Raw genomic sequence first — 27287 nt, forward strand, 5'->3', positions numbered from 1 at the left:
CGTGTAAACAACAAATACAAAGAATGAAGAAAAAAATGCCAGGGCTGGATCAAATTCATTCTTACAAGAACTCAGAGCGGGCGCTCAATGACGTCAGCATTTTTGTCTTCTGGTTGGTCAGAGGAAAACTTGCTCCCATCAAGTTCGATTAGAAAAAAAACATCTGCTTACATAAATACAACCGTCCATCCATTTTCTTAGCCGCTTATCCTCACGAGGGTCGCGGGAGCGCTGGAGTCTATCTCAGCAGTCAAGGCCAGGAGGCGGGGGTACACCCTGAACTGGTTGCCAGCCAATCGCAGGGCACATAGAGACAAAGAGCCACACTCACAATCACACCGAGGGGCAATTTGGAGTGTCCAATTAATGTTGCATGTTTTGGGGATGTGGGAGGAAACCCACGCAGGCACGGAGAGAACATGCAGACTCCACACAAGCGGGTCCGGGATTGAACCCGGGACCTCAGAACTGTGAGGCCAAGGCTTTCCAGCTAAACCACCGTTCCGCCTCTCAATGCATGTAATGCTTTGGGGTTTTTTCTAAAGAATGGCATTTGTTCGACAATTTTGAACTGATCGATACTGGGTAGTTTGCGTGCATACTGTATATATATGCATATGGGGGGTATTGTTTTTTTAAATTATGTTTTTTTATAAACTTTATTTTATGTACAAAGGTCATAACAACATACACAAGGACACTCGTTTTTCTTGGAATTTACCCCAGGGAGAGTTTAAATAAGAATAATAAGCTGCTCCCAAACATTTATGGTCTTAATAGATTATTTCATTTTGAGAGGATTTAATAGAAAGGATGACAGCCTAAGATCACTGTTGCGAGCAAATTTACATTCATAAATGTGAAAATTTGCCATCAATATTAGGATATTATTTATAAATACACTGTTTGATTATACGTTCATTTTCATGAGGCCCACATTTAGAGGCAAATATATTAACAGGATTGATGCTTTCTTGAGAATACAGTGCACAGTACTGTACGTTTTTATACTTGCCCTATTAAAGGTGCCCACTGTATGGCGCTAAACAACCAAAAACACATCACTGTGAAATGGGAGTCAGTTGGATCAGAATTTACCTTGAGGGGTCAACAATGATTTTTATATTTTTCTCGTTTTAATCAAATCAGATAATAAGGATAGTGCACAAATGGTTAGGGCCTCTGCCTCACAGGAGTAAGATTATTGGTGTTTAAGATGCAACTTGGTTTACTTTCAAGTTATTTTTACATGAAAATCATTCTTCCCCAGAATAGGAAGTGATGTCGAGTGAAGCAATCTGTGGCCGTCTTAAAAAAAAAAATTCATTGAAATGTCACACATTAAAAAGACATTAAGTATGTACTGGAAGAAAACTAAAATGAAGTATGGGTATAGTGGCAACAGGTGTGGAAGCCTCACTTTGTGCCTGTACGGGGTCAGAGGTCATAAACAGGAAGCTGTTTAAGATGTATTTCTGGAAACAACTCACAGGACCAAAAACAGGTTGCACCCTGGATTGGTCACTAGTCAACCAGAGGGAACATATACAGTAATCTTCCACTCACATTCACAGTTTAGAGTTTTTGGTTAGCCTTACGTGAATGTTTTAGGATTCAGGGACATGGAGAACATGCAAACAGAGTCGAGGCAGAAGTGCTACCCATTAGGTCACCATGCGATCCAGCTCTAACCTCTCTGGCTGTATTTTGCTTCTGTAACATAACGGTGGCTTAGCTGGTAAAGCGTTGGGCTCAAAGTTCTGAGGGCCCGGGTTCAATCCCAGCCCCGCCTGTGTGGAGCATGCATGTTCTACCCGTGCCTGTGTGGGTTTTCTCCAGGCACTCTGGTTTCCTGCCACATCCCAAAAACATGCAACATTTATTGGACACTCTAAATTGCCCCTAGGTGTGATTGTGGCTGTGGAGTCTCGATGTGCCCTGCGATTGACTGGCAACCAGTTCAGGGTGTACCCCGCCTCCTGCTTGTTGAGAGCTGGGATAGGCTCCCGCAACCCTCGTGAGGATAAGCAGCAAAAAAATGGATGGATATCATAATTGTTTCCAAATTATTTTGGGGGAAAAAAAACGTGTTTATTCACGAGTAAGTACAAGTTACAATACAGTATATACAAAACTTCATTAAAATAGCAAAATATAATACAAATATCTTTTTTTAAAAAAAAAGCATCTTGTTATAAAACCAGCTCCTTTCCTGTTTCAAGCCACCATTCTTGTCAGCCTGAAAAATATTTTCTATTCACTGTGAGGTTATTTTGCAAAGAGCTGCAGATACAGTATAAGGTTATATAAAATAATGCTTCTGTGCCTAAAAGTTGGTGAAATTAATTTGGTGTGTGTGAATGTTACATTTGTTGCATGCACTAAACTCACAACACAGATGACATTTGAATTCATTTAACTTTTGCCCACCTGAACACAGAAATGTGTCCCCACGCCCCACCCCCAATTGGTCCAACAATATACTACACTTTCCATCAAAGAAGTCAGACACTAAAACTAATAGGCAACACGATAAATGCAGTCTTGATAGGGAGGAAAATCTTTTGCGTTATTGAGCGAATAACGCAAGAAGGTTTTTCAGTCCAGCAGTACGAAGATGAGTCCCAGTGTTGAATTTACTGGCAGCACCCGTGCTTTGTGGGTTACTGGAGCTTCATGCAGCTGTGCGGGACGCACTCAGCTTGCTCCTCCAGCTCGGGGCACGGGTCGCCGGTATTGGCCGGCCGTAGAAGGATGTAGCGTGTGCGGTGGCGGATGCCGCCTTTGGAACAGGGGCCCAGACACAAGCCCCAGGAGGACCAGAGAGACACTTCGCAGTCCAGCGGTGTCACTGTATCGGTGGGAAGGAATGAAGAAAAATAAAATAAAATAAGGAAATGGATAAATGAATGAAAAAGGAATGAAACTGCAATTTGTTGACTCACCACTAGGTAGCGCAGCAACACAGTAATTAAGCATGTATGTATTTCTTTCGGCTTGTCCCGTTAGAGGTCGCCACAACGTGTCATCTGAGATGAACGCTCATATTTGTTTGGCACAGTTTTCACACCGGAGTTTTAGTTATATTTAAAATGCACTCTTTATTCCAAATATACTTTTGAGTTTATTTAAAAGAAAAATAAATTCATACATATCCCTGAGGTTTCACTCAGTCCTTTTACCTAACAAATTACCTTCTCTAAAAAAGTCACATGGTCCTCACGAAGTTGCATCATTCAAATTATGAGACCATCTACCTCACAGTTCTAAGGTGGATGGATGTGTGTGTGTGTGTGTGTGTGTGTGTGTATATATATATATATATATATATATATATATATATATATATATATCGCTCCAAATGCTAGTACCTGCACTATCTTTTGTATGTTATTTTTGAAAATACAAATTTATGTTTAGTCACAGTAATATGCAGAGTGTCATCATGCTGTGAGCATAAATACCACATGGCTGCATTTTGTGTTTTTGCTAAAAACTTGGTCCTATTACCATTGTTGATGTTATTCAAATGAGAAGTTTCAGTCCAAATCAAACTGATAAAAGAAAGTTTTCTGAGCTGGTTCAGTAAATGTTTCCAATATGTTTCAATAAACAACTTGGACCAATTTGGGGCAATGATACGGAAGCTGGTGTGGTTGCAATACGTTTCCGTAGTCCGGAAGCTTAAAATGACCCAAATGTTAAACAAAATTATAACGCTTTGAGCACTGAAGTACTTTTAAGCTTTAAAAAAAAAAAAACTCATATTATTTCAGCGCATTCGTCACATTCTATAACAATCAATCATGTCTCTCTCTTTGCAAAGATGTTATTAAAATGAGAAAAGATATGATTTGCTTCCTGATCCAATTTCCAATTTCCTCTTCATTCATTCTTTCGTTTCAGAGGGACAATGCGATCATGTAAAGAAAACTATTTTGTTTCTTTGTTTGTATCCAACACATGTTCTCATGCAATTGAGTGGCGCATACGCATCCCGATATTATGTGGTATTCTAAAAAAATGAAAATACACATGCATTGTGCATAAACACTATAGAACTTGTATACTATGGCGATCAGATGGGCGAAATGTCAGCAATTTACAAATGAGCGAACCGCGGCGAAGTTCGCTCTTTCTGATGGAAGTCAGCCCTGATACTCAGATGTCGGTAAAAGATTATCCTGAGCAATACGCATTACGAACAAATCACAAAAAGTTACAAAATCCAGCGCATAAATCTGAAAATCTTGCCTCTTACGGTTGTCTTGGTGCTACAATGCCATCTGGATACTCACAATAGTCAGTGGGGATACAGTTTCAGATGCGTGTGCTGTACTGGGGGCCATCTTGAGTACAGCACATACAGTACTCTTAGAGCAGTGACCTCACTGTTGCTGATTTTTATGTGTAGGGTCTCTAAAATTTTAATGCTCGGTTTCCATGTTAACTGTTATGTATGTAAACCACAAGGCCCCCCAGTTTGATCCTGTTCAATTCTCCAACACTGCTAACCACACAATAAACCAACGCTTTGAAAAGGTACCTCAAATGTCAACAGTATTCCAAATTTGTAATGTATCGACATACTGTAGCTTGTTGATTTTTTCCATTTTAATCCTTGTCTAGGACTCACCTGAGAACCTCTGCGGGCTGATGGAGTTTGGGAGGATATGATTGGACATGGGGACATGGCGGTGATGAGATCTGCTCTGCCGTGTGATCTTGATGCTGGCAATGGGGGGAAGTTCCTTTAGTCGTGGATAGTAGAAGGAGTTGGCGGGGTGGTTTGGCATCTGAGAGGTGATCTGAAAGACACACAGAAACAAAAACACAGTCAGGCATAATTCACAGAGGGAGACAATAAATGTCCAAGGGCCCAACTTTTAAATGCCTTTTGTTACGTAACATCGGTCCATTTTCTTTTTATTAGGATTATTTTTTTTTACCCAAGTGGCTTGAGGTCAGGTGAGTTCAGTTAAGCGTTCTCTTTCAGGGGAAATGTGATGAAATCCCATTTCTCAATTTATTTCTCATACTAGAAGATGAGATTTCGTCATGTCACCCGGGTGGAATTAATGGGCACGAAGCGATGTCTTTATAGTTTACGTATGCAGTATCCAATATATCTTTCACCAAAGGCCTGAGCTTGTAAACAAAGCCAGATTACCTTTGAGATGTTTTCTGGGGGGCTGGTGGGAAAGTTGGGGGAGGAGAAAGTGAACCCGCTGTCTGTCCCGGCGTCATAAGGTTGCAGGTCAATGGTCACGTCCTGTTTCCAGTGGCTGCCCTCGCAAAGGTTTAAGCTGTCCACACCGACGAACCAGTCGGGGCTGGGGATAATCTTCACCATCAGAGACAGCTGAAAACCAAAAAAAAAAAACAATATGATGATTTCATGAAGGTTTTTTTTGTTTTGTTTTTTTAAAATCTTACAGAGTCATGTTTCTAAAGTTATGGTGACTTTTGAGGACCTCCCTCACTAGGGCAAGGGTGAAAGGTACAGTTTTTATTTATCTATTTTTTACGCAAATACAAGGATGTATTTTCATTTCTCTCTATTCCACTGCACTTGCACGGGGGACAATTGAGCAACCAAGTTCAGCAGATGAATCTGTATCTCTAGGTCAGGATTGGTCCACTGTGATCTCGCACTTCACGATTACTCAATAAGACACGTCTGACAGATACTGCATGTTTCCGATTTACTGGCCTTGGTAGACACTCGCAAAAGGCAGACATTTTTATACTGCTCACGCATTGGCTTTTATTCATGTTGTTGAGTGGTTTCATTGTATGAGAACGCTAAAGTTAAAAACCACCTCAACCAAAGTTGAACCCAATAATAATAATAAATATTTTTTTCAAAAAAACACACAAATGCGGATGCCCCCACGAGGCTTCCTGTACAGGGCGGGCTAATGTGTGACGAATGTTTCCCATGAGGTTATGACCTCATTCAGGAAGTGGCGCTTGGGCCTGCACATGCTGGGTTGGCTGACAACCAGAAAGCTGTAGAATCTCATTGCATCCGAGGTGTTTTGAAAAATTGGGTGACACTGGAGCAGACATCAAACCACTTTAATGGCCAGATGTCGAAGGGGCCTCGTCTCCTTTCAGAAATCCTACAACGAGCCCTCAACTACTTTGTACATTTGTCTCCTGACATCCATTACGTCGTCCTCCAATCCTCCCATCCCCATTAGGCCTATTAAAGAGAATCCCTTGACCTGGGCCCAATGTTTCAACCTCAAAGATCCCACAAGACACCGATGTCTATAAAACTTGTTTACCAGCTAGGCAAGGATAGGCAACTGACAGCTACGCATGGCAGGTTGGAGAGGATTTAGAAATGAGCTCATTAGAGGGACAGCCAAAGTTGGCTGTTTTGGAGACAAGGTGAGAGAGAGAGCAGACTTAGATGGTTAGGACATGTTCAGAGGCGAGAGAGTGAGTATGTTGGTGGAAGGGTGCTGAAATGGCGCTGCCAGGCAAAAGAGCGAGAGGAAGACTAAAGAAAAGGTTGATGGATGTTGTGAGGGAGGACATGAGGACAGTGGGTGTTAGAGAGGAGGATGCACGGAAAAAGATGACATGCTGTGGCGACCCCTAACGGGACAAGCCGAAAGGAAAAGAAGATAAAAATGCTGTAGTTACACCTCATTGGTAGTGACAGATGGAAAACATCACTTGATTGCACAGGTTTATTACTGGAGAAGAAAAAAGAGACGCCATCAATCATGATTGTTTTTGTGAGGCTGGTCATGGAAAAGGAGAAAAGATTGGAACCTTAATGGAAAAAGCATAATAGCTATCACTGCTAACCTTTTAATCTAAAAATTTAAATTGAATTAACTAATGGTTCACTTTAAAAACTAGGGAATAGTTGCTCGCAATAAGAATTGTTGAGCGTTAATTTAAAAAGTGCATGAGGATTTATGTGCCGTGTCTCCTGCAAAAATGTGGAAATATTTAACATTTAATAGAGTTGCCAAAGCGTACGGTTGCCTGGACAAGCAGTAGATTTTGCTGAAAAAAAATGCAGAAAATTAGTTCTTACACCTAATGTTTGTTTGCTTTTCTGCAATTTTGTGCCATCTCTTAATGGTTATTTTCATTCACGGGAGCTTTTTGCATGGGGGTGGGGTCACACAGAGGTCATTTTGTTATTTCACTGTTATTGTTATCCCATTTCAAGAGCTTATGTTAGTCGTTTACCGAGCGGTTTGTCCAAGTTGGACTCACAAAGGCAACTGTGTTGTGTTGTCGCTCTTCTTTAAAAAAAAAAAAAATATATATATATATATATATATATATATATATATATATATATATATATAAATAAAATAACAATAGCAACAGCTCATCCGAATCGTGGAGCCCTGTCGTACTGTCTGTGTTTGAGATACTTGCGGAACTCCAGTTTTGCGCATTGATAAAGAATGTATCCACAAAAGCTGAAGAACAGATTACCCTGTCAACAGACTCATCATTCTGTCATGTTCGACAAACCACAGAACTGTCTGACCCGCCGTTGCCTTTCCGCCACATCGTCCCCTCGTCTAGAAGCATTCAACCCGTTCAAAAGCAGGCAGATGACAAGCGGACAACAACCAAAGGGGATTGTTTATGATTTTCAGGGCTCTCAAGTTCGGGTAGTACAACATGCCATAAAGATATGACACGTACCCATGACCAAAAACACACCACTGTCCCTCTTATTCACGAGCCACATGTGCTATACACATATCATTTTATTTCAACATTACAATCTGTGGATTTGATATTTTTTAGTTTGATACACACTTTCTTTTCTTAAACTGGTGCAGTCAAATGCAGTCTATACTACAAACACGACAACCAAAGTTGCAGGAAATCAAATTCGCAATCCTCATCCCACAGTGAACTCGTCACTGGAGTTAATAAAAAAAAAACCTGAAACTTTGGTTCAAGATGGAAACTTGGCATTAAAAAAAACAAACAAACATGCTTTTAATTCATTACATGTACAAAGCATGATATCTGCACAATTTTAAAAAGTATTGTTTTATCAGCGCGGCACAATGGCGCAGCTGTAAAACGTTGGTCGTTGTGAAACGCCCGGGTTAAATCCTGGCCCCCCCTGTGTGGAATTTGCATGTTCTCCCCGTGCCTGCGTAAGTTTTCTCCGGGCAGTCCATTTTCCTCCCACATCACAAAAACATGCAATAAAGTGTGCTAGTTCCCATTTTTAAGAACAAAGGCAATGTTCAGAACAGTGGAAACTAAAGAGGAATAAAGATGATGAGCCACACAATGAAGTTATGGGAAAGAGTACGAGAGGCTAGACTTGGGACAGAAGCAAGTATCTGCGAGCAACAGTATGGTTTCACGCCTAGAAAGAGTACCACAGATGCACTATTAGCCTTGAGGATGCTCATTGTGTCTTTGTGGATCTAGAGAAAGCCTATGACAGAGTACCAAGAGGGGAACTGTGGTACTGCATGCGTAATTCTGGTGTGGCGGAGAAATATGTTAGAATAGTACAGGACATGTATGAGGCCAGCAGAACAGCGGTGAGGTGTGCCGTTGGTGTGTCAGAAGAATTTAAAGTGGAGGTGGGAGTGCATCAAGGATTTGCGCTGAGTCCTTTCTGTTTGCGGTAGTAATGGATAGGCTGACAGATGAGGTTAGACTGGATTCCCCTTGGACCATCATGTTCGCAGATGATATTGTGATATGCAGTGAAAGCAGGGAGCATGCGGAGGAACAATTAGAAAGATGGAGACATGCACTGGAAAGGAGAGGAATGAAGATTAGCCGAAGTAAAATAGAATATATGTGCGTGAATGAGAGGGGCGGAGGAGGAAGAGTGAACCTCCAGGGAGAAGATATAGTGAGGGTGGACGACTTCAAATACTTGGGGTCAACAATACAGAGCAATGGAGAGTGTGGTAAGGAAGTGAAGAAACAGGTCCAAGCGGGGTGGAACAGTTGGCGGAAGGTGCCCGGCATTCTATGTGACAGATGAGTATCCGCCAGGATGAAGGGCAAAGATTATAAAACTGAGGTGAGGTCGGCCATGATGTACGGATTAGAGACAGTGGCTCTGAAGAAACAACAGGAAACACAACTTGAGGTAGCAGAAATGAAGATGCTGAGGTTCTCGGTTGGTGTGAACAGGTAGGATACGATTAGAAATGAGCTCATTAAAGGGACAGTCAATGTTGGATGTTTTTGAGACGAGGTTAGAGAGAGCAAACTTAGATGGTTTGGACATGTTCAGAGATGAGAGAGTGAGTATATTGCTAGAAGGGTGCTGAGGTTGGAGCTTACAGGCAAAAGAGCGAGAGGAAGACCAATGGTAGATGTTGTGAGGGAGGACATGAGGACAGTGGGTGTTAAGGAGGAGGATGCACGAGATAGGCTTAGATGGAAAAAGATGACCTAATGGGACAAGCTGAAAGAAAAAGAAGAAGATTGCCCCTAGGTTTGATTCTGAGTGTGAATGTTGTCTGTCTCCGTGTGCCCTGCGATTTGCTGGCAACCAGTTGAGGTTGTACCCTGCCTCCTGCTTGTTGACAGCTGGGATAGGCTCCAGCACTCCCCGTGACCCTCATGAGGATAAGTGGCAAAGAAAATGGATGGGTGTTTTATCAGCGTAGCGTTTGTATAGGTGTTATGTTCCAGTTCAGAAAACTGGGAAGTTGGAGATATCCAACCTTGAACAAGGAAAAGTGGATTGCAACACTGAGGTCGTAGCTCTAGTTACAGTTACTATTAATATGCGATGGTAACCACCATACATAATGAATAAAATAACTGAATTTGTGAAACCACAAATGAAGGTTGCATGTTTGTTCTAAAAATGCAACTGGGTTATCATTATACACACGCACACACTAAATCGGTGTTTGGACAGAGCAGAATTATGAGCAGTAAAATTCGTCCTTAACTAATATAGACCATTCAAGTAGGTGATCTGGCAAGAATTTAAAAACCAAGAAAGCTTTTTATTATCTGAATGGAATATTTTAATGTGAAATGAGTACAAATTGCTACTTTAAAAAATGTAAAGTTTTACACCAATAGGCTGAATGGTCGAAACTGCATGACAGCTTATTCTCGGTACTTGTGCTGTTTTGGCATGTTGAAACACTATCCAACCTTGGCACCGTGGTGCAACATTACAGAAGTCTTGAGACTTGTGTACACAAAGTGGCTTCACAGCGGGGTCATTTCTATTTCCTGAGGTGTTACACTATCTTTGGAGACTTAGGGTTCTGCATTCTTGTTGCGCTGCCAAAAATCAGATTGGTGTCAGTCTTCATACCTAAAAATAGTTCAGGGAAAGCAAAAGCTGTCTCAAAAATCTTCGCGGTGCGAGACGGGCGAGAATTTCCACGCTATTAGCGGTCATTTATCTTGTAATGTAACTCAAGAAATCTGATGAGTGCACCACAACCATTGCTTTAAAGACATCTCATAATTCGACCGAGATCAGTGGGACAGGCGTCAGGCGTAGAGAGCCCAGACTCCGCAGGATGCATGTGGGCGTTTGTGGCTCCAGCGCTGAGGGCTGGTTAAACACTGGTCTGATTAGGTGGCGGAAATCAGTGGTCAAGCGTTTGGTGAACAATATCACTGGGAACATCAGAAACACACTTCAACGGAGACAGTTTGACTCACTGTCATTGGGATACAACAGCCAATCATCGTGCAGTCCAATATTGGAGTCGAGCGCGTTCTGCTAAGCCACTTTGTTGATTAGATGTTGAAAAGACACAAAGACTGACATCCTCAATGGGTGACGCAGCAACAGATCAAAATACGGTGCATTGTTGGTGGAGAGCTGCCCTTGACCCATGCACCAACTCCCAACTGAGTGGGCACAGCAGTGTAGCATTTTATCACGACTCCAACATTTTTATTTGGTTGTGTTTGTGAATGCAATCTATTACTAAATGTATGTTTTTGAGCGGACAAATCAAGGCTCTCTTTGCTTTGCTTTGCTTCTACCACGTGCTAACAGTAATTTGCGTAAGATAAAGACTAAAAGAATAAGAAAATGGCCCTGGTTCTAAAGTAAGTCTGATAAAGTGAATTCAAGCTTGAAACATGTTTAATTTGCACACTAGACAACCAGTTTTAATCAAGTTCAAGCCCAGTTACATGGTGTCACACTGCTATGATGTCACTATTTGAACAGCTGACACTGCAGTTGCCTTTCCTTCCACACTCCCTGCGGTGCTCAAAATTTACGGCTCCAAGGCATACCGTTCTGGGTCGAACTGGACTGTTTGTAGGAAATGTGGGTTTTTACGTTGTCTAAGCATAAGTGTGTGTGCTTTTTTTTTTTTTTTAATGAGTTTCGCTTCATGCACCAACCAGAGAGTTCCTGGGCAGCATGAGCAGCTCAGTGGAGCTGTGCCCGATTCCGTTCGGGATGCCGGCCGTCCGGTACATGGTGCCGACTGAGCGTCTCTTCCTCGCCTCCTTGGCTGACTTCATCAGCTCCACCGTCACGCCAACTTCAGCAAAGTGCTGCACCCCTTCGTTGGCTTTTGCGCCCTCCTCCCAGAGCCGAAAATGGCGATTGTGGCTCACCGCTGAAGTGAGAAAGACACACAAGAAAGAAAAGAAGACAGCAGTGAGATTCTCACTCTTTGGAATGTTTCCCAATGTCAGTGAAGGACCACAGAGCCTCTGCCAGATGCTGAGATCATTTGCACCGTACTGGAGTCTGTAGGTATTTCAATGACTGTCTCCAGCTTCCTGCCTTTAAACAGATAATTGCTGAAAAAAAATACTTACCGTAAATCCATATCTTTGACGTGAGTGCATATTTTCACCATATAGCGCAGATAAAACCAAAGAGTTATGAGGTTTTGGTCTAAAATTTGTACATTAAAACCCTAGCCGTAAGGGTTTTTTTTTTTTTTTTGTAGGGCTGACGTTAGTTTCACATTCTCAAAATTTGTTCTGCTTATCTACGAAGGGACTCGTATTTAAGTTAAAATGGAGTTCCTTATTGAAAACCACAGAACCACTGGCATGGACCTGTGGTTATAAGGCCAGAGTGGGGTTAGCCAGAAACACGCTGACAAATGCTCTGATGGTTCTGCCTTACCTCACTTTGCAAGGTTCACTCACACTCACACACACACACACACACACACACACACACACACACACACGCAGTCATACTTAAACAATCTTGACACATGTATAAATGCGCACAGCGCACCGAGCCACACACACAACGTGACCAGGACACTTTACACACTATCCTGTTTCTCCCCGTCCTGTCATTACTTATGCCCATGATTGTATTTCCATTCTAAGTAGGTTCCCACAAGCATCAAAACCTTGAAACTCAGTAAGCCATCACATTTTTTTTTCAAGCCCCACCAAGATGTTAAGTCATCCCGTACTCTCGGCATTTTTTCACACACTCCATCCTCCCATAGCAGTATCCTTGTCTCATCAATAGGGAGCCTCAGACCATTCTCGATATATCTTGATGGCTTCCGCCGTCTCAAATCCATTTATGATAATCTGTTGCCACTACGACTGGATCTAAATCTCTGGTTTCTGCCTCTTCGTGGAGTAAGTAGGCCATCATCTTCTGGCAAGGTAAGACCGGTGCGGCTGAAACTGAAGAAAGCCGCAGTCGCCACAGGCACTGACGCACAACCGTGGTCTGGCACAAACACACTCGGACACACACATGCATAAACATCTAACGTCCATCCTTGCCTAAGGGGGAAAAAACAGTAGAGATGAGCTTGAATTGTTTCCCATTCTGCTCAAAGTTCTGAGGTAAGGTCTAACCAAGCCCACGCCCTGAGAGTCATCACCCACCTTCCCTTAGCCCCAAACCTCCGCTGCACTCTTTACCGCCAGCACTGTGGTAAACCAGTGGAAATGTTGGGGGATGGAGGGAAATAGAAAAATATTATAGATATGGCTGGACAGTCAGGAGACAGTTAGAGAAACATAGAAAGCCATCTGGTAGTGTTTAGGCCGTCTGCTCCTCACCACTTAGCTCATTAACATCTCGCCACTGCTCGTGTCCGCGAGTAAAAGTACATGCTGACAGTAAGGCCATAAATTGACTTACTTCATGGAGAGCAAAAAAAAAAAAAATGTCAGTGGGCAATCTGAACGCTTTGGAATGGAAGAGAATGAATGTCATCGACCACAAAGGACCAAACTCAATTAAACAAAGCGGTGATTTTGCAGTAGCGGCAAGTGGGACAGTGAGTCACCCGATGCAGCTGGTGGCACTGTGGTAAGAAACCATTCATCCATTTGCTAGACCACTTATCCAGACGAGGGTCACGGCTAATCTGAAGTCTATCCCAGCTTCCTTTGAGCAAGGGGCAGGGTTCACCCTGCACTGGTCGTCGGCCAATCATGGCACAAAGGAAAAACAAGCATTGACAGTCGTTCACACCTATGGGCAACGCAGAGCCTTTGATTAACCCTAAAAAGCATATTTTGGGAATGTGGGAAGAAACCCGAGTACCCAGACAAAAACTCAAGCACAGGGAGGACATTCAAACTCTCCACAGGAAGGCCAACGCTGAGATTCGGACCTCAAACCTCAGAAATATGAGGCAGACGTATTTAACTACTCACCACCGTGCTTTTGCTATTGATTCAATTGCGAAATTCGTGTGTAGATTAAATTCTCTTAAAATACGGGTCTGATGAAACCAGGAAAATAGTTGGAGAAAAAACTACATTGCTTAAGTCACGCCAACCATTACAATTTCAGTTTATCCAAAGGTGAAACAAAGTTGTATTTTACGCCAGTATGTTCTTACCCATGAGTTTGGACCACTGCGCAGGGGGCCGGAACAGCGGGTACTGCTTCGGGAAGGCTTGTGGGCTCCAATGACCTGTAAAGACCACTATATAGGAAGCCGGGCCTTTGGCTTTGCACTCAGTCCTGTTGAGCGGCTGCAGAGGACCAGCAAAAGCGAGGCAGAGCTTCAAAAGTACGACCAGAAGCTTCCGCAGCCAACTGCTTTTCAGTTGTTGTGGTGGCATCGTCTGGAAAAAACAGACGGGAAGTATGATTCATTTCACAACGTGTTTAGTGCATCTTTTAAAAAAAAAATATATATATATATACTGTTTATTGCTCCGAACAATAAAGCAAATTCCTGAAAAGACAAAAACATTCTCAGTCTCCAGACGTGCTTGCTTTTAATGTTCTACTTTGTAAGTGCTTATTGTCCTGTTTACACGAGCCTGCCAACTTCATTTGATGGGTATCAATTAAGTCAATCATGAAGTTAAGGTGGCTTAACGTGAAATTCACGTCTGTTTATTCTGCTCACAGTCAAAACAACGTCACTATTAATTGAAATTAGGTATCACAGCAACTGAACTACACAGGTTAAAACAAAACAAAACAAAAAAAAAAACTAAGGAGGCAGGGGGTTAGAAAACTTTCTTCCAACTTGTCAAAATAGTTGGGACTGGACCAGATCTAAATCAACTTGTAAAACGTGTTGTTTTGCCATTTATTTGTTGCCTTTTTAGCAAAACAACCTGCCGGCCAGACTAATTTTCTTCTTAATGAAGAACATTTTGGAAGATTAAACAATTGCAAACATAATCAACGGTTCCACACAAACATCCAAGGTTAGGCCTACTCCAAGCAAGCACCGAAATAAAAGACAATGTTCCAATTTCAAATGCACAGGCTCGATTCCCGACCACTGCATTTCCCAAGCCTTGATTAAAAATACAAAATGGTTGGGGTTGCATTAGGAGGGGCATCCATCATAAAAATGGTGACAAAGAAATCACGTGTGCGACTCAACGTGGCGACCCCGGAGGGGACAAGCCTAAAGCCGCATACAAAAATAGTTTGAGAATATACCTCATAAAATCGTCATGTAGACAACTAGTTGATGTCATTGTGAACATTTGGGTAACCGATGCGGCACAATCAATCAGAGGCTTTACATTCAAATCTTGATATAAGCTCATAAAAAACCTCATCTATCTTATCTAAGCTTTGTGAACCGATTGAACCCCTTTGGCTTTTTTTAAAATTTCTCTATGGCCCTTGGCTGCGTCTCTATGTTTCTCTACACTGGCACGGAAGCCATACCAAAATACGGACAACATCTCTAATGATAGACACAAATCCAGTCTGCTGAGCTGTTCTACTGACCTCAGCGACTGACCACGCGCCGGCCGCCATGTCGGACTAGTATAGACACAGTCATAGTGACTTCCCGTAATAAGCGGTGCAGCGAGGCGAAAGCTCGTCTGACGTTAGCATATTTGGGTTCACACGCCTTCTCATCATGTCCACACTGTGCAAAAAGGAAGTACAGCTTTTTATTTTTATGCAAGTCCTTCAGTGGAATATTTCTGACCAAAATCACTTTTTTTTTTTTTTTTTGGTCACCCGTCCTCCTCGTTTAGTGGCTCACATGGCGTGCAGCTAGCATGATTATTGACTGATCAGCAATAGTATATTGTCTGTGCATTCTTGCCACTACCCTCCTTCTTCATCCCAATTTCTCAGTTTCTCCAAGCATTCATCTCACCATCTATTTACATCCAATGTACAGCATATGTGCCCGCCCCGACCCCCGCCCATCACCCTCAATTCTCCCTCCTTTCACCCGCCTATTATCCCACCGTTCGCCTTTCCCCAGGCCGAGGTTCCTTAAGGTAATGCAATCGTATCTATTTGCTGTATTATTAGCAGACGTTTGGAGTTTTTAACATTGCGTTTGCGCGCGTGAGACAAAGAAACAGGATAGTGACGGATTTTGACGACCCGCCGTGGAGTTTAATTCTGCGTGCTACTACTATGCTATGACTAAATCTAGGAGCAGCTGCAGAATGCCCACAGTTAAATTTGGTCAAGTTGACGAGCACACAAACAAACACGCGTGTGTGCACATTGTCACTGAGGTCTATTTCAAGAGGTCAGATTCTGTTACTTGGCCCTCGGAGCTGCAAAACACCAACTCTTGACACAGGCCCGCACGTCACAAGTGTTTTACCAATTCCTGGGCTCCATGAAACGCGTGTGGAGCGCGTCATGGTTTTAAGAGCCGGCTGTAAAAATGCTTGCTGGATAGAGATGCACAAAAGAAAGTCACGTGATCCTCTCACTGGCTGCAGGAGAAGGATAAACAGTCAGATGCTAAGCGACAAAACTTGCTTCAGAAGGTCGTTTTCTGTGGAAATCACAGCACAACATATGAAACAGTTTACACGGTGAAGTCCGAACACTGCTGCTCTCCAGCTGTTGACTTCTACTCTTGGAATACCAAGTGTGGATTAAAATCCAAAAGTAAAATGAGAATAATGCTGTTAAATCATTTAGGTACAAGCACCAGCTGTGGTGAAGGCCCGCTTCCCCCGCTGTAATGCAAATTTTCAAGATTTTGACAATATACAGCCAGTCAGAATGTGGACTTGTGCAACTTCAGCAGTGTGGTACCTGATTGTGCAAGGCAGCAATGAGCTTTGTTGGAAGCGTTGCAGTGTAATTCAGAGCAAGATAAAGAGGGCAAACATTTATGTCAAAACAGGACTCATGAAAATGTCTCAAGGACCCGTGCAAAAAATTTATTGGGAAGTTGGGCATTCTGGGCAAAATTCCTGGGCTCCTAATTTTGATTATGAGTCCGACTCAGCAGACCGTCCCAATGAGCCCCAACGGAAATGGGAGAGACAACATTTTGTTCAACACTCACACCTGAGGGATCTTATAGGATCATCTCAGAATTAAAGTCAGTTGTAAGTTGACAAATAAAACAGATAAGAGCAGGAAAACAACGGCTGAGAGGAGAACCAGTATACCAGCGCGGTAACCAGGCTAAGAGCTCACAAAATCTATTTAGCTGATTCTTTCAATGTGGTACCCCACACAGTTACAAGAACAGCTCGCCTTTGATGGCTTCTGAATTTTAAACAGTGGACAGTTTGTTACATGGGGCAAGTGTGGCGCAGTATCCGAGCGCAGCACACCGGATCACCAGAATAGACGGACGTACTTTAATATCACCTGTGACGTGATATTGAACAGCTAACTGCCCGTCCAGATGAAGAGATTTTGAAGATCTTATGTCACGTAAAGGTGTAATCCAAATAGCATCTCAGGGATGCTCACCCCTCATTGTCTTTGTAACAGAATCCCCAACAGCCTCACAGACAGGTAAACAAACGTAAGTCGAAGAAATTGTGGTTGAAGGCAGAAGGCTGGGCAAGTAGCTACAGGATTTGGCAAACCTTATACGGTAGAACTTTTGGTCGGAGGAGGAACGTGGCAGGGATTCATGGGTTAGTGCTGTAGTGCTGTTGCATGGATCAGTGTCAAAGGATCTGATGCCAAAACCATAAACAGGTTTGTGTGGCCGACAGACTGACAATTTTAGCCTAACACGACTCGGGCGCTAATGATGATGAAGCGGCTCAATGGCGGCTGGTTGGCCTTCTGTAATAAACAGTGATTACATTGTTTTCATCTATTTTCCAAAATGAATCCAAACAAAGAACTAAGTCCATGTGTGTGTTATGATGACATGATGTGTTGCTCTATTTCTATCAAATATATTTTTTGTGCCACAACTCGTGAATTTAGCTCGTGCAAAAACAAACAAAAGCCTGGAAATTGAAACAGTGAATTGCAACCTAAAAAAATTGCACTTTATGTGAACTTGGATTATCTTTTTCTGATAGTCACATTTGTTTGATGACGTTAAACACTGAAGTGGGGAAACTGGGGGGGACAGGGGGGAGAAAAAAAAAAAAATCAGGAAAAGGGCAAATACTGTTTCATAGCACTGTAATTTAAAGCGGTCGTCCCTGCCAAAAGAGTCCATTGCTTATTTTAGTGAGGATTACAACAAAGGAGTTCTGACCTGGATTCTCAGCTATGTGGGTTAATGGAAGTTCACCACCTGGAGTCAGAGGTTTTCGTCAACAGCCGCTGTCTCGTCTGTTCTCTGTTGAAGATGGAAAAGGAGGTCAGTCCTGTCAAGCTGCTTGTCTTTGTCACTCACACACAAATGCCTTTCAAAGAAATCCACATATCTTTTCGCACACATATTTTCGGCCCAATTTGACCTTTTCAGTCACAAAAGGCAAATTTGTTGCGATAACAGCCAGCATATGACTCCGTTAAGGATGAGATTTGGGTAGAGGGGAAACAGGGGGATCTTTTGCCCTTCTCTGTGAACATGTCACACTATACACACTTGAGAAATTTTGTTTATTTCCATACGCGCACACTGAACTTTGTCAGTCAACACACAGACATGACATAAGACCGATAACTGCTGCTAAAAATATATGCAGCACACAGTCTTGAAATGTATTTAGGGAGACGCTTATTTTCATTCCCGTCTTACACACACTAAAAACTGATCAATGTACACGTACAAAGATGCACAATGTGTTTTTTGTTTTGTTTTCGGCTCTCTCCTCCGACCCCAGACAGGAGACATAATAAAAAACGGAGATTGTGGCACAGGGCCAAATGTGCCGCCAGATGGGCACCCTTCGCTGTGTAATTATGACAGAGTCATGCAGGGATAACACATACATTAACCTCCACTCTTATACATAGGCGCGGCGTTATACACGCATAAGATCACATTTGCACATGCATAAAGTCAGCTCAGATGTTGGATTTAACAAAATTCGCAGAGTCTCTTTAGATGTGCTCAGACTTGGCAAGTGTCAACATATAGAGAGAGAGATAAATACACAAGTTTGGAGCAGAACTTGACTGTCTCGTGTAGTCTGAGAAAGGGAAACAATGACAGAGTGGGCAGAAGTTCTGAGAGGAAAGTCAAAAGACTGCAGATCTTCAAAGCCTCCACGGCAAGCAGATGAAGGAACCTGAAATATACAGTACTCAAATTGAAGGTGAGGCCCCTGAATGGGAAAGTTATGGTGAGTATTCGATTGTGGAAGAAATTGCAACATCACTGCATTATGGATTCAGCAGACCTTTAATTGGCTAAGAACCAAACAGATTTGGGAACATATGCTGGAGATCAAAATGAACCACGTGTATTTTACTATTAGGCATTGGAACCATGTGATCTCACAGTCAGGGGGACAATTTCTACTCATGAGAATTGTGTATTTACAGTTCATTTTCCTACTATTTTACCTGCTTTTTTCCCCCCAACCACAATTTATTCTATTTCTTTTTATTGAGCAATATTTTATGAGTAGAAGAGTGGGTGTCTGCATTTTAGCAGAAAGACAATTAAAGCAGGGGCTCTGTAAGGGTCAATACTGACACGGACCTGAGAAGAGAGAATTTGCAGTCATGAGGGACAAAGTTTTTTTAATTCAAGGAGCCCGAAATCCCAATCAATCAGCTACACGTAAAATCTTAAAACATTCAAAAGTAGAATATTCTCATATCGGCAGCATGGCGGGGGAACTGGCTCGACTGTTGGCCTCACAGTTCTGAGGTCAGGGGTTCAATTCCCGGCCCAGCCTGTGTGGAGTTTGCATGTTCTCCCCGTAGTTGCGTGGGTTTCCTCCCATATCCCAAAAACATGAAACATGAATTGGAGACTCTAAATTGCACCTAGGTGTGATTGTGTTTGCAACTGTTGTCTGTCTGCATGTGCCCTGTGATTGTCTGGCAACCAGTTCAGGGTTTGGCTCCCGCACTCCCGCGACCCTTGTGAGGATAAGTGGATCAGAAAACAGAAGGATGAATGAATAGTTTCATATGGATGGAGAAAATTGTCCCCCATATATAAGTGGAAATGTAGCAGTGTTGAGAATGACCAATTCCATTGAAGCCCATGAAAAATTGGAGTTAGCATTACATCTGATACCAACTGCATGCAACTAAAATTTGTCTGTTCTAGTAGGCTTTTCCTGACATTTTTTGTCAGATCTTACAGCACTAACCAGACTCCACAGAGATTACACAGCGCTCAACTAGCTCTCCATAAACAGCAAGAATCGAAAAATGCATGTATGGGGCTACATACTGTGTGCGTTCATGCGTGCTTACCTAGCAGTAGAAAATGAGATTTTGCAATATACGCCAGCATTTTGACTGCAACAAGTTGAATTGCAGTGGAAGTACTTTTTCATATTCGTGGCAGTGTTTGTTTTGGAAAACACCAGTTGAAACATTTGATGTATGAAGTTATAAATACACAAATGTATATGAATCGGCACACTGTGATTTATGAGAATACAGTGGCTTCTGAAACAAAAATAAGCACGCTATTTATGCAAACGCGCTACAGTACAACATGAAAACTTGACATGGACTTGAGTGGAATTCCAAATGCAGCACCAGGTCTTTTTCCAATCTGCATCCATATAGCGACGGAAAGGAATTCTCTGTGCATGGAGGCTATGGTGTGTCCTACCTGTGGTTCGAAGTCAATCAGAGGCCGAGTCACGCTGCTGGCCGGTGCCCCTTTTGATACCTCTGCCAGGACACCAGCTCCACGTGTGCCCAAAGCTGTCACTGGTGCAAGTTTATCAACGTTTACCGGCTTTATCCCCCCACTCTCCTCCCTTCTTTCTCTTTCCTTCTCCTTGCTTTCCCCCACCTCCTTGTCTGGCTTTCTCCTCCCCCTCCTTGTATGGGAAGGAGGTTAAAGAGTCTTGCTCTTCTCCACTGCCTCTCATGTCCATCTCAACCCGCTTTTTCGCTCTCTGCCGATCACCCCTCCGTTGAGCTTGCTATTCTGAATTGTGTATTTGTGAGCAGGTGATGGGTTAGCAGCAAAATAAAGCAGGGGAAGTCTGAAAAAGAGGTGGCAATTGTTTCACAATTGCAGAAGAAAAACCTGCATGATGTGTCATATCCAGCTGTGATGTCAGCTGAGAGGCTGCTTTTCTTCAGGTCAGTATGTGCATGCGTGTGTCAGACACGTAGTCAAGAGTTCCTACATCTGCTACGCACATGGACAACTGAGGAGGTTTTTGTTTCGGATTGACCCTCACCCATCATTATGTCAAAGCTCACTCTCAATGAGGTTGTGTCTGGAAATGTTTCTATTAAATGGCCAAGATTATGTACGGTACTAAGATGTATGTATAGAAGTGCATAGACAGCCCACATTGTTGATCATCAATGAGCTCAGTATCTCACTCGAATGAGAACCAGCACAAATGCAGGAGTGTGTGCACGCATGAATGGACGCACAAAACGACTCACTTACTGAACTCTGCAATGACGCCGGGCACAAACTAGATGGCATTTAGATCTTGATGATTACCTGGAAAACTGTGGTAATTTACAGTGACACACACACACACACACACACACACACACGCTGTGTGAATGAGCCAAAGGTCCAAACTAGTTCTCAGGTTACTTCCTGTCAATGGCATGCACACGTCATTGTCACTGGAGCCAAGTCAGTGAAGCAGTGCAGGGGAAACCAAAGCTAATCTATTACTTCAACGCTTCAGTACCACAAACCTTTGAGACCTCTGGGCATAACTTCAAAATAGAATGGAACCTTTGAGGTCAACGCCATCCATTCCCAGACGCTGGACTACCTTCTTTGTCCAAAAAGAAATTGTGCAATATTGATGAATCTGTTCCAGGGTCAAACTGGAACCATCATTGAACCTTCTGTAAGGCAAATATTCTCAAGCACTGCACATCCTGGCTGACAAGCACAATATTTAAATACGCTTTACAACTTAACCTGTGAATCCATCATTATTGAAGTAGAAATAATTGCACTTTTCTTTGGTAGTATGTTGTAAGACATTTTAAATGTAAAATATTGGTCTTGGCTTACTAAATGTTGAGGAAAAGCTGCTTTAAGTAACATTCTCAAAGCCCATCCAGCCATTCGTTTGCTACAGCTTATCCAGGTCAGCATCACGAGTGATTCAGAGCCTATCACAGCTTACTTTGGATGGTAGGTGGAAAATTCATGGAAAATGTCTGGACACTCTTTGAACTCACCACACTGCTCTGACATTGGTTAAATCCATGTCACACGGTTTACGAATGCCATGTTGTCAACCAGAGCCCCCAATACCAGCATTGTCATTATTTTAGACAAAACAGTTCTGTTCAGAGGTTAGGGTGAAGTGTACTGTGTGAATTGAAGTCAAATGACACCAGTGATCAATTTGGATTGACGCAATGGCGCCCACTGCCCTCGCAATAATGGTTAAAAGTTTCCATCGTTGCTTCTTCATATGAATACTCAAATAAATCCAAGGCGTATTCATACAACTCTGACAAGTACAATTTAAATAAATGTAACTGTTTAAATGTAGCGCATTCCTACCCAAGTTTGGTTGTGTGGCTGTAGGCTGTTACATTCATCATAGACGAGGCACCCAGATGCATTGCTTCCCGAAAAAACAACTTAAATATAGACACCATTTAGGAGGTCATCTCTAGATAATTTTTTTTCGCGCATAACACGTACCCCCCCCCCCCAATTCCTCAAAGCTCAGTATAGAATGCTGTGAATAGCTATAAGTAAATGGAAATAAAAAAATTAATACTGTATGAATGCATACTAGTTTACCAAAATATATCACATTATTGACAAGTGTCACAAATTAAACTTCTTTGTGGCTGAGTTATTACTATCATATAAATTCCATTTATGATCCACCTACTACACAGCTATTTCCATTGCAAAATGGAGCTTCTTGCATAGGAAATACATCGAAGGTCCCTCAATTACAGGTCACACAAACAATACACTTGAAATAAACCAGTCCACGCCTACGACTAATGCAATCTTCAATTGACCCCTCCGTACAGGGCACTGAACCACGCCTCCTGAAGTTACGTCACCCCACGTGTGCTAACCTCAGACAAACAATTAGCAAAAATGGCGGCGCAGCAAGAAAAGACAAGAGCGAAACTGTCCGATTTACCAGCTGATTTCTCAGTCGCATTCTTAGCTAACAGTGAAATATTGTTGAAAAGCAGACAGCAGGGCTTCAAGTATTTCAGCGAGGGGTATTTCAATGGTATTTCCATGCATATCGACGGAGAAACCACTGATATTAGCGCGAGATCTTTCCGGAGTCGGAGGAAGACCGAGAAGCCACATAATATAATATATTATAACCCAAAGACGAATTCGTCATTGACAGTTTCCTATTTTCGTGTTACATATCACACTTGTGTGAAGAATCTGTATGTGTATCTGTATAGCCGGTTGTGAACCGCCGTATGAAGGAAAAGAAGAAGGCGAGGCTTAATTTATGAGTTGTTTCTTTCGTTTTCTTTGTGTAACGTCACGTCGCTCAACACAGATCAAGTGTGTCAATCATTCACGAGTGAGGACACAAGCCACAGAAAAGGGATCAATGGAATTAACCAAACATCTGTGTGGGATGTGAGTGGAGAACCCGGACAAAACCAACAAACAAAAACAAGGAAAATATGCTCCAAATAGGAAAACTTAGATTCAAACCAGAATCTTTTTTTTTTTTTTAATTATTATTATTTGACTGTTAGGCAGATGACAAGTGTAAAATTGTGCTAACCACCATGATATAAAGAAAATCAATATTACACACTTACCATTTTCTTAACTTGGGAGACTTTTTTTCAAAATTCAAAAGACATTTTTACATTTCTGTGACATGCGTTTGGGAAAGGATTACAGCACAATCTTCAGACCCTTTTCTTTGTCTTGCTGAAATTACTCTGGTTGAGAGGGCGGTGCTGTGTCACACAACTGAGCCAGCCTTCATCCCGCCCAAATTACTGCTGGGTCTATGGCAGATTTTGTCACCAGGACGAATACGGCGAAGTGAGGGGTGTCTGCACTTATATCGCCGAGTCTAAAATAGCGAGTGTGAATCCCAAACCTCACACGAGCTCCTACAACACAGCATGGATTCTGTTTTCCCTCGTGCGGGTGGCACCTCTTCACTAAGTCGGGAACTTACCATCAAGGTGCTGAATAATACAATTTGCCTTTGATGTACTGTGGACGTGCCCAACGCCTTGCTCACAGGCACAATTTCAGAAATAGGGAGATAAAAAAAGATTCAACAGTTTAATTTAGACTTGAGGGTTGGGCGGGCACTCAAAAAAAACCAAGCATTTGCACACAATACAAGACTGACAAAAACAATTTTTAATGAGTGATTATTGAGTAGTGAATAAAAGAAATGTACTCTCTAGTTCATGTAATTTTTGTCGTATATACTTCACATCTTCCCCCCAAAGTAGAAAGTGGTCCTTATTTTGAAATCAGCCAGGACAAAAATAAATAAATAAATAAATCGAGCAGGTTCATCTTTTGGTGTATCTTCATTTTCACAACTGTACTGTATATCCCTGTGATTCATTCTAATTTTAAGGTATTGGATATTTCCAAGGAGTGAACGAATAGGAATGAAAAGCTATTGCGTAATAGCAATAATATGATGGAAAAGAAGCTTGCAGCATATAGCAAATATGGTAAAAGACAGCTGGTGATATCCTACACTACAAAAATACCATTTGTCCATTTGTTTTTGTATCTAGGTGAGATTTATAACTTTGCCATAGCAGCAATTAGCTATGTAAATACAAAGTGAGAGAAATGGGATTCCGGGAAAAAAAAAAAATGTCACACACCCTCATGTGCGCTGTAATCTGAGCTCTGTTTTGATAGCTGCTGCGGCCTTGTGTGTGCATGTTAGTGCGTGGCATGGAGAGATGGCAGCCCAACCTCGAGACTTGGATTGATGTTGAATCAAAAAAAAAAAAAAAAAAAAAAAAAAGTGGGGGTTGGGTGGGGGGGGGACACTAAGCTGGAGCAGACGTCCAATTATACGTCTGGCTGGCACACATGGCACAGCAAGAGGCCTCTGGAGCTTTTTACTTGCTCCGGCACTTTAATGTTAGCAGTGAGTGAAAATACTGCCAAAAGTAGCAATCAAGGGGCTCTCTGAATTTTAAATACACTTATCACACAAATTTAAACAACCGCTCAGAAGCATCTAGACTAGAATTAGCGCACAATGTCTGAATCATACCTTGTTTTCATTGAACTTGGAAAAACTTTGTCCTGAATTAATAATTTTTCAAATGCAGCAGAGTGGGGAAATGGTGAGTTTGTTTGTTTCACAGATGTGAGGTTCAGGGTTCGAAATATTGTATTTATCAAAGATTCCGGCCCATGGGCTGTGACTTTTTTCACACGCTTTCAAACCTACGGTTCATGCAGTGATGCGGTTAATATGTGCATTTTTTTTAAATGGCCGCGAGGGGGTACTCGAGCGGAAAAGGTAAAGAGTGACATATATGTGGAATATATGTGCCGAGGAAGTGACTTTTACCAGTCCAGCCCTGTTAGCACTGTGCTACTGTGTTACTGCCGTGTCTCAGTGATTTTTACTGGTATGTTTTTTTTTTTTTTTTTTTTTTCAACCAGGCCTGCTAGTGCAACTCTAGCGTTAGCACGGTGGCGCTAGTGTTAAACTCTGTGTACCGTCTTTGTAAATATCTCGTGTTTCAATGTGGGCAGTTGGGGCTTTTACACAGCTGCGGCGTATGTATGTACCAAATGGTATTTCCTTTACAATTGTACTGGGTGAGGCTTATAACCAGGTGCGCGCTATAGGCCGAGAATTATGGCAGTTATCAGGTGCGGCGAGACTACACTGTTCGAAACACTATCGCGTCAAAGCCAAAACGTAAGCAAAGCTATACCGAGTTTTGCTGGACGTACAGTTTACCATTAGCTAACAGCATTAGCTAAACACAGCGCATTGCCAAAAGAATACCCCATTTCCATTTAAGAACGGTGGTGGCATCATTAAGCTTTGGGGCCATTTTTCTTCAACTTGAACCGGGGCCTTCATCAAGGTGGAAAGAATTATGATCCGTTCCACATGCCAGCTAGTCAGAATTGGCAAAAAAAAAAAAAAAAACCTTCAGGATTCTGCTACAAAGCAAAATAAACATCAGGAAAAGCTTACGAGAACAGCTCAACTTGGAGGTAAGTCGTGGCGATTGTGTGCAGAGTACCATTTAACATGAATTTGAAAGTAGTTGGCTCCTTCTGAAACAGCCACATCCTAGTTAGAAGAGGGTGTGTACAATTGTGCAGCCACGGCTATCTCGGTTGTTTCACTCAATCTCTCAAATCAAATAATTCACTTGTACAAAAACCTGGCATTTGAACTGTGGCACTTTTTATATCCACTGGCTCTTCCCTTTACTGGGAAAAGTAGTCAACCAATGTTTCAGAATTCATTCCAAAATTGTGCAAGAAGGCAAGACCTAAAGAGAAATGTGAGTCACGGTGCAGTGGAAGAATTCTGTACAAATTGCCAACGAGGATCGTGTATGTTGTGTGTACCTGGGGAAAAGCAAAGGGAGAATTAGGCAAACTCCACTCAGATGTTCCAACACAAACCAGATTCTCCTAACTGTGAGGCATATGTGCTAATCACAACTTCCCCATGTCGGGCAATTAAATAAATTAAATCAGTTCTCACAAAGGATTGGAGCCAAGATTGGAAGAACCTGCCAAAGCGCAATCGGTTAACGTGAATATTTCAGGTCGTATGTAAACGTCAGGGAAGCAGGGGTTAACATGTTATAATGCAATCACAATTTTGTAGATTACCTGCGAAAGGTTGCCCCACCCCGCCATCGCCCCCCAACATGGCGATGCGTTCCAAGGACGTGTTTGGGAGATCAACTTGATTTAGTGGAAAAATACCCTTATTCCCGGATGCATCGCTCCTGTGGGCATTCCATTCCCTTGAGTTTTTTTTGCAGTGTGTCACTGTTGCCGTGTGGAGAAAACAAAGCAAGTGGAAGTTCTAGCCTTGGCAAATCATAACCATCCATCCCATATTGTCGTCATCTCGGATAATTACATTGACGAACGCATTTTATGACTTCACTTTAGATGAAACAGGAAGACCCTGGTCCATTTTGTTGTGGATTGTGATCAGTGAAAGATTAAAATTGCGGGATCTTAGGACATCTAATTTTTTTTTTTTAATTAATTTCACAGAAGCACAACAACATCAAGTACCCCATACCTAGATCAATAAAGTCTGAGCAATCCCAATTTGGATCAGCCCCAAAATGCACAACTTCACTGAAAATGCCCTTAAAAATTAACAGTGGCAAAACATATAGATTATCTATCCATTTTTCTTGAACATGTTTTACATTTGAAACATCTAACAGTACAACAAAAAAAAAAACAAAGTCATAAGTGAATAAAAAAAAAAAAAAAAGCTAGAAATGAGTAGTTTCCAAAATAACTAATTGGAATTTCCATCACGAAGTCAAATATGACATTCAGGAGGAGCAATGTGGT

At 42.1% G+C, this 27287-nt stretch overlaps 1 protein-coding gene across 1 annotated transcript; it reads right to left on the bottom strand.

The window, feature by feature from the left end:
- Positions 1 to 2079: 2079 nt before the first annotated feature.
- On the bottom strand, positions 2080 to 20496 carry spon2a (spondin 2a, extracellular matrix protein). The gene is made up of 7 exons (XM_061835074.1): positions 20382 to 20496; positions 17889 to 17972; positions 13812 to 14040; positions 11368 to 11588; positions 5171 to 5362; positions 4637 to 4808; positions 2080 to 2851 (listed from the first exon to the last, which is right to left on the bottom strand). The coding sequence occupies exons 3-7, from the start codon at positions 14035 to 14037 to the stop codon at positions 2664 to 2666; spliced, it is 999 nt and encodes a 332-aa protein (XP_061691058.1). The 5' UTR covers positions 14038 to 14040; positions 17889 to 17972; positions 20382 to 20496; the 3' UTR covers positions 2080 to 2663.
- Between the last annotated feature and the right edge of the window lie 6791 nt (positions 20497 to 27287).

Source organism: Syngnathoides biaculeatus, chromosome 11, assembly GCF_019802595.1.
Source record: "Syngnathoides biaculeatus isolate LvHL_M chromosome 11, ASM1980259v1, whole genome shotgun sequence".
Classification (NCBI taxonomy): Eukaryota; Metazoa; Chordata; class Actinopteri; order Syngnathiformes; family Syngnathidae; genus Syngnathoides; species Syngnathoides biaculeatus.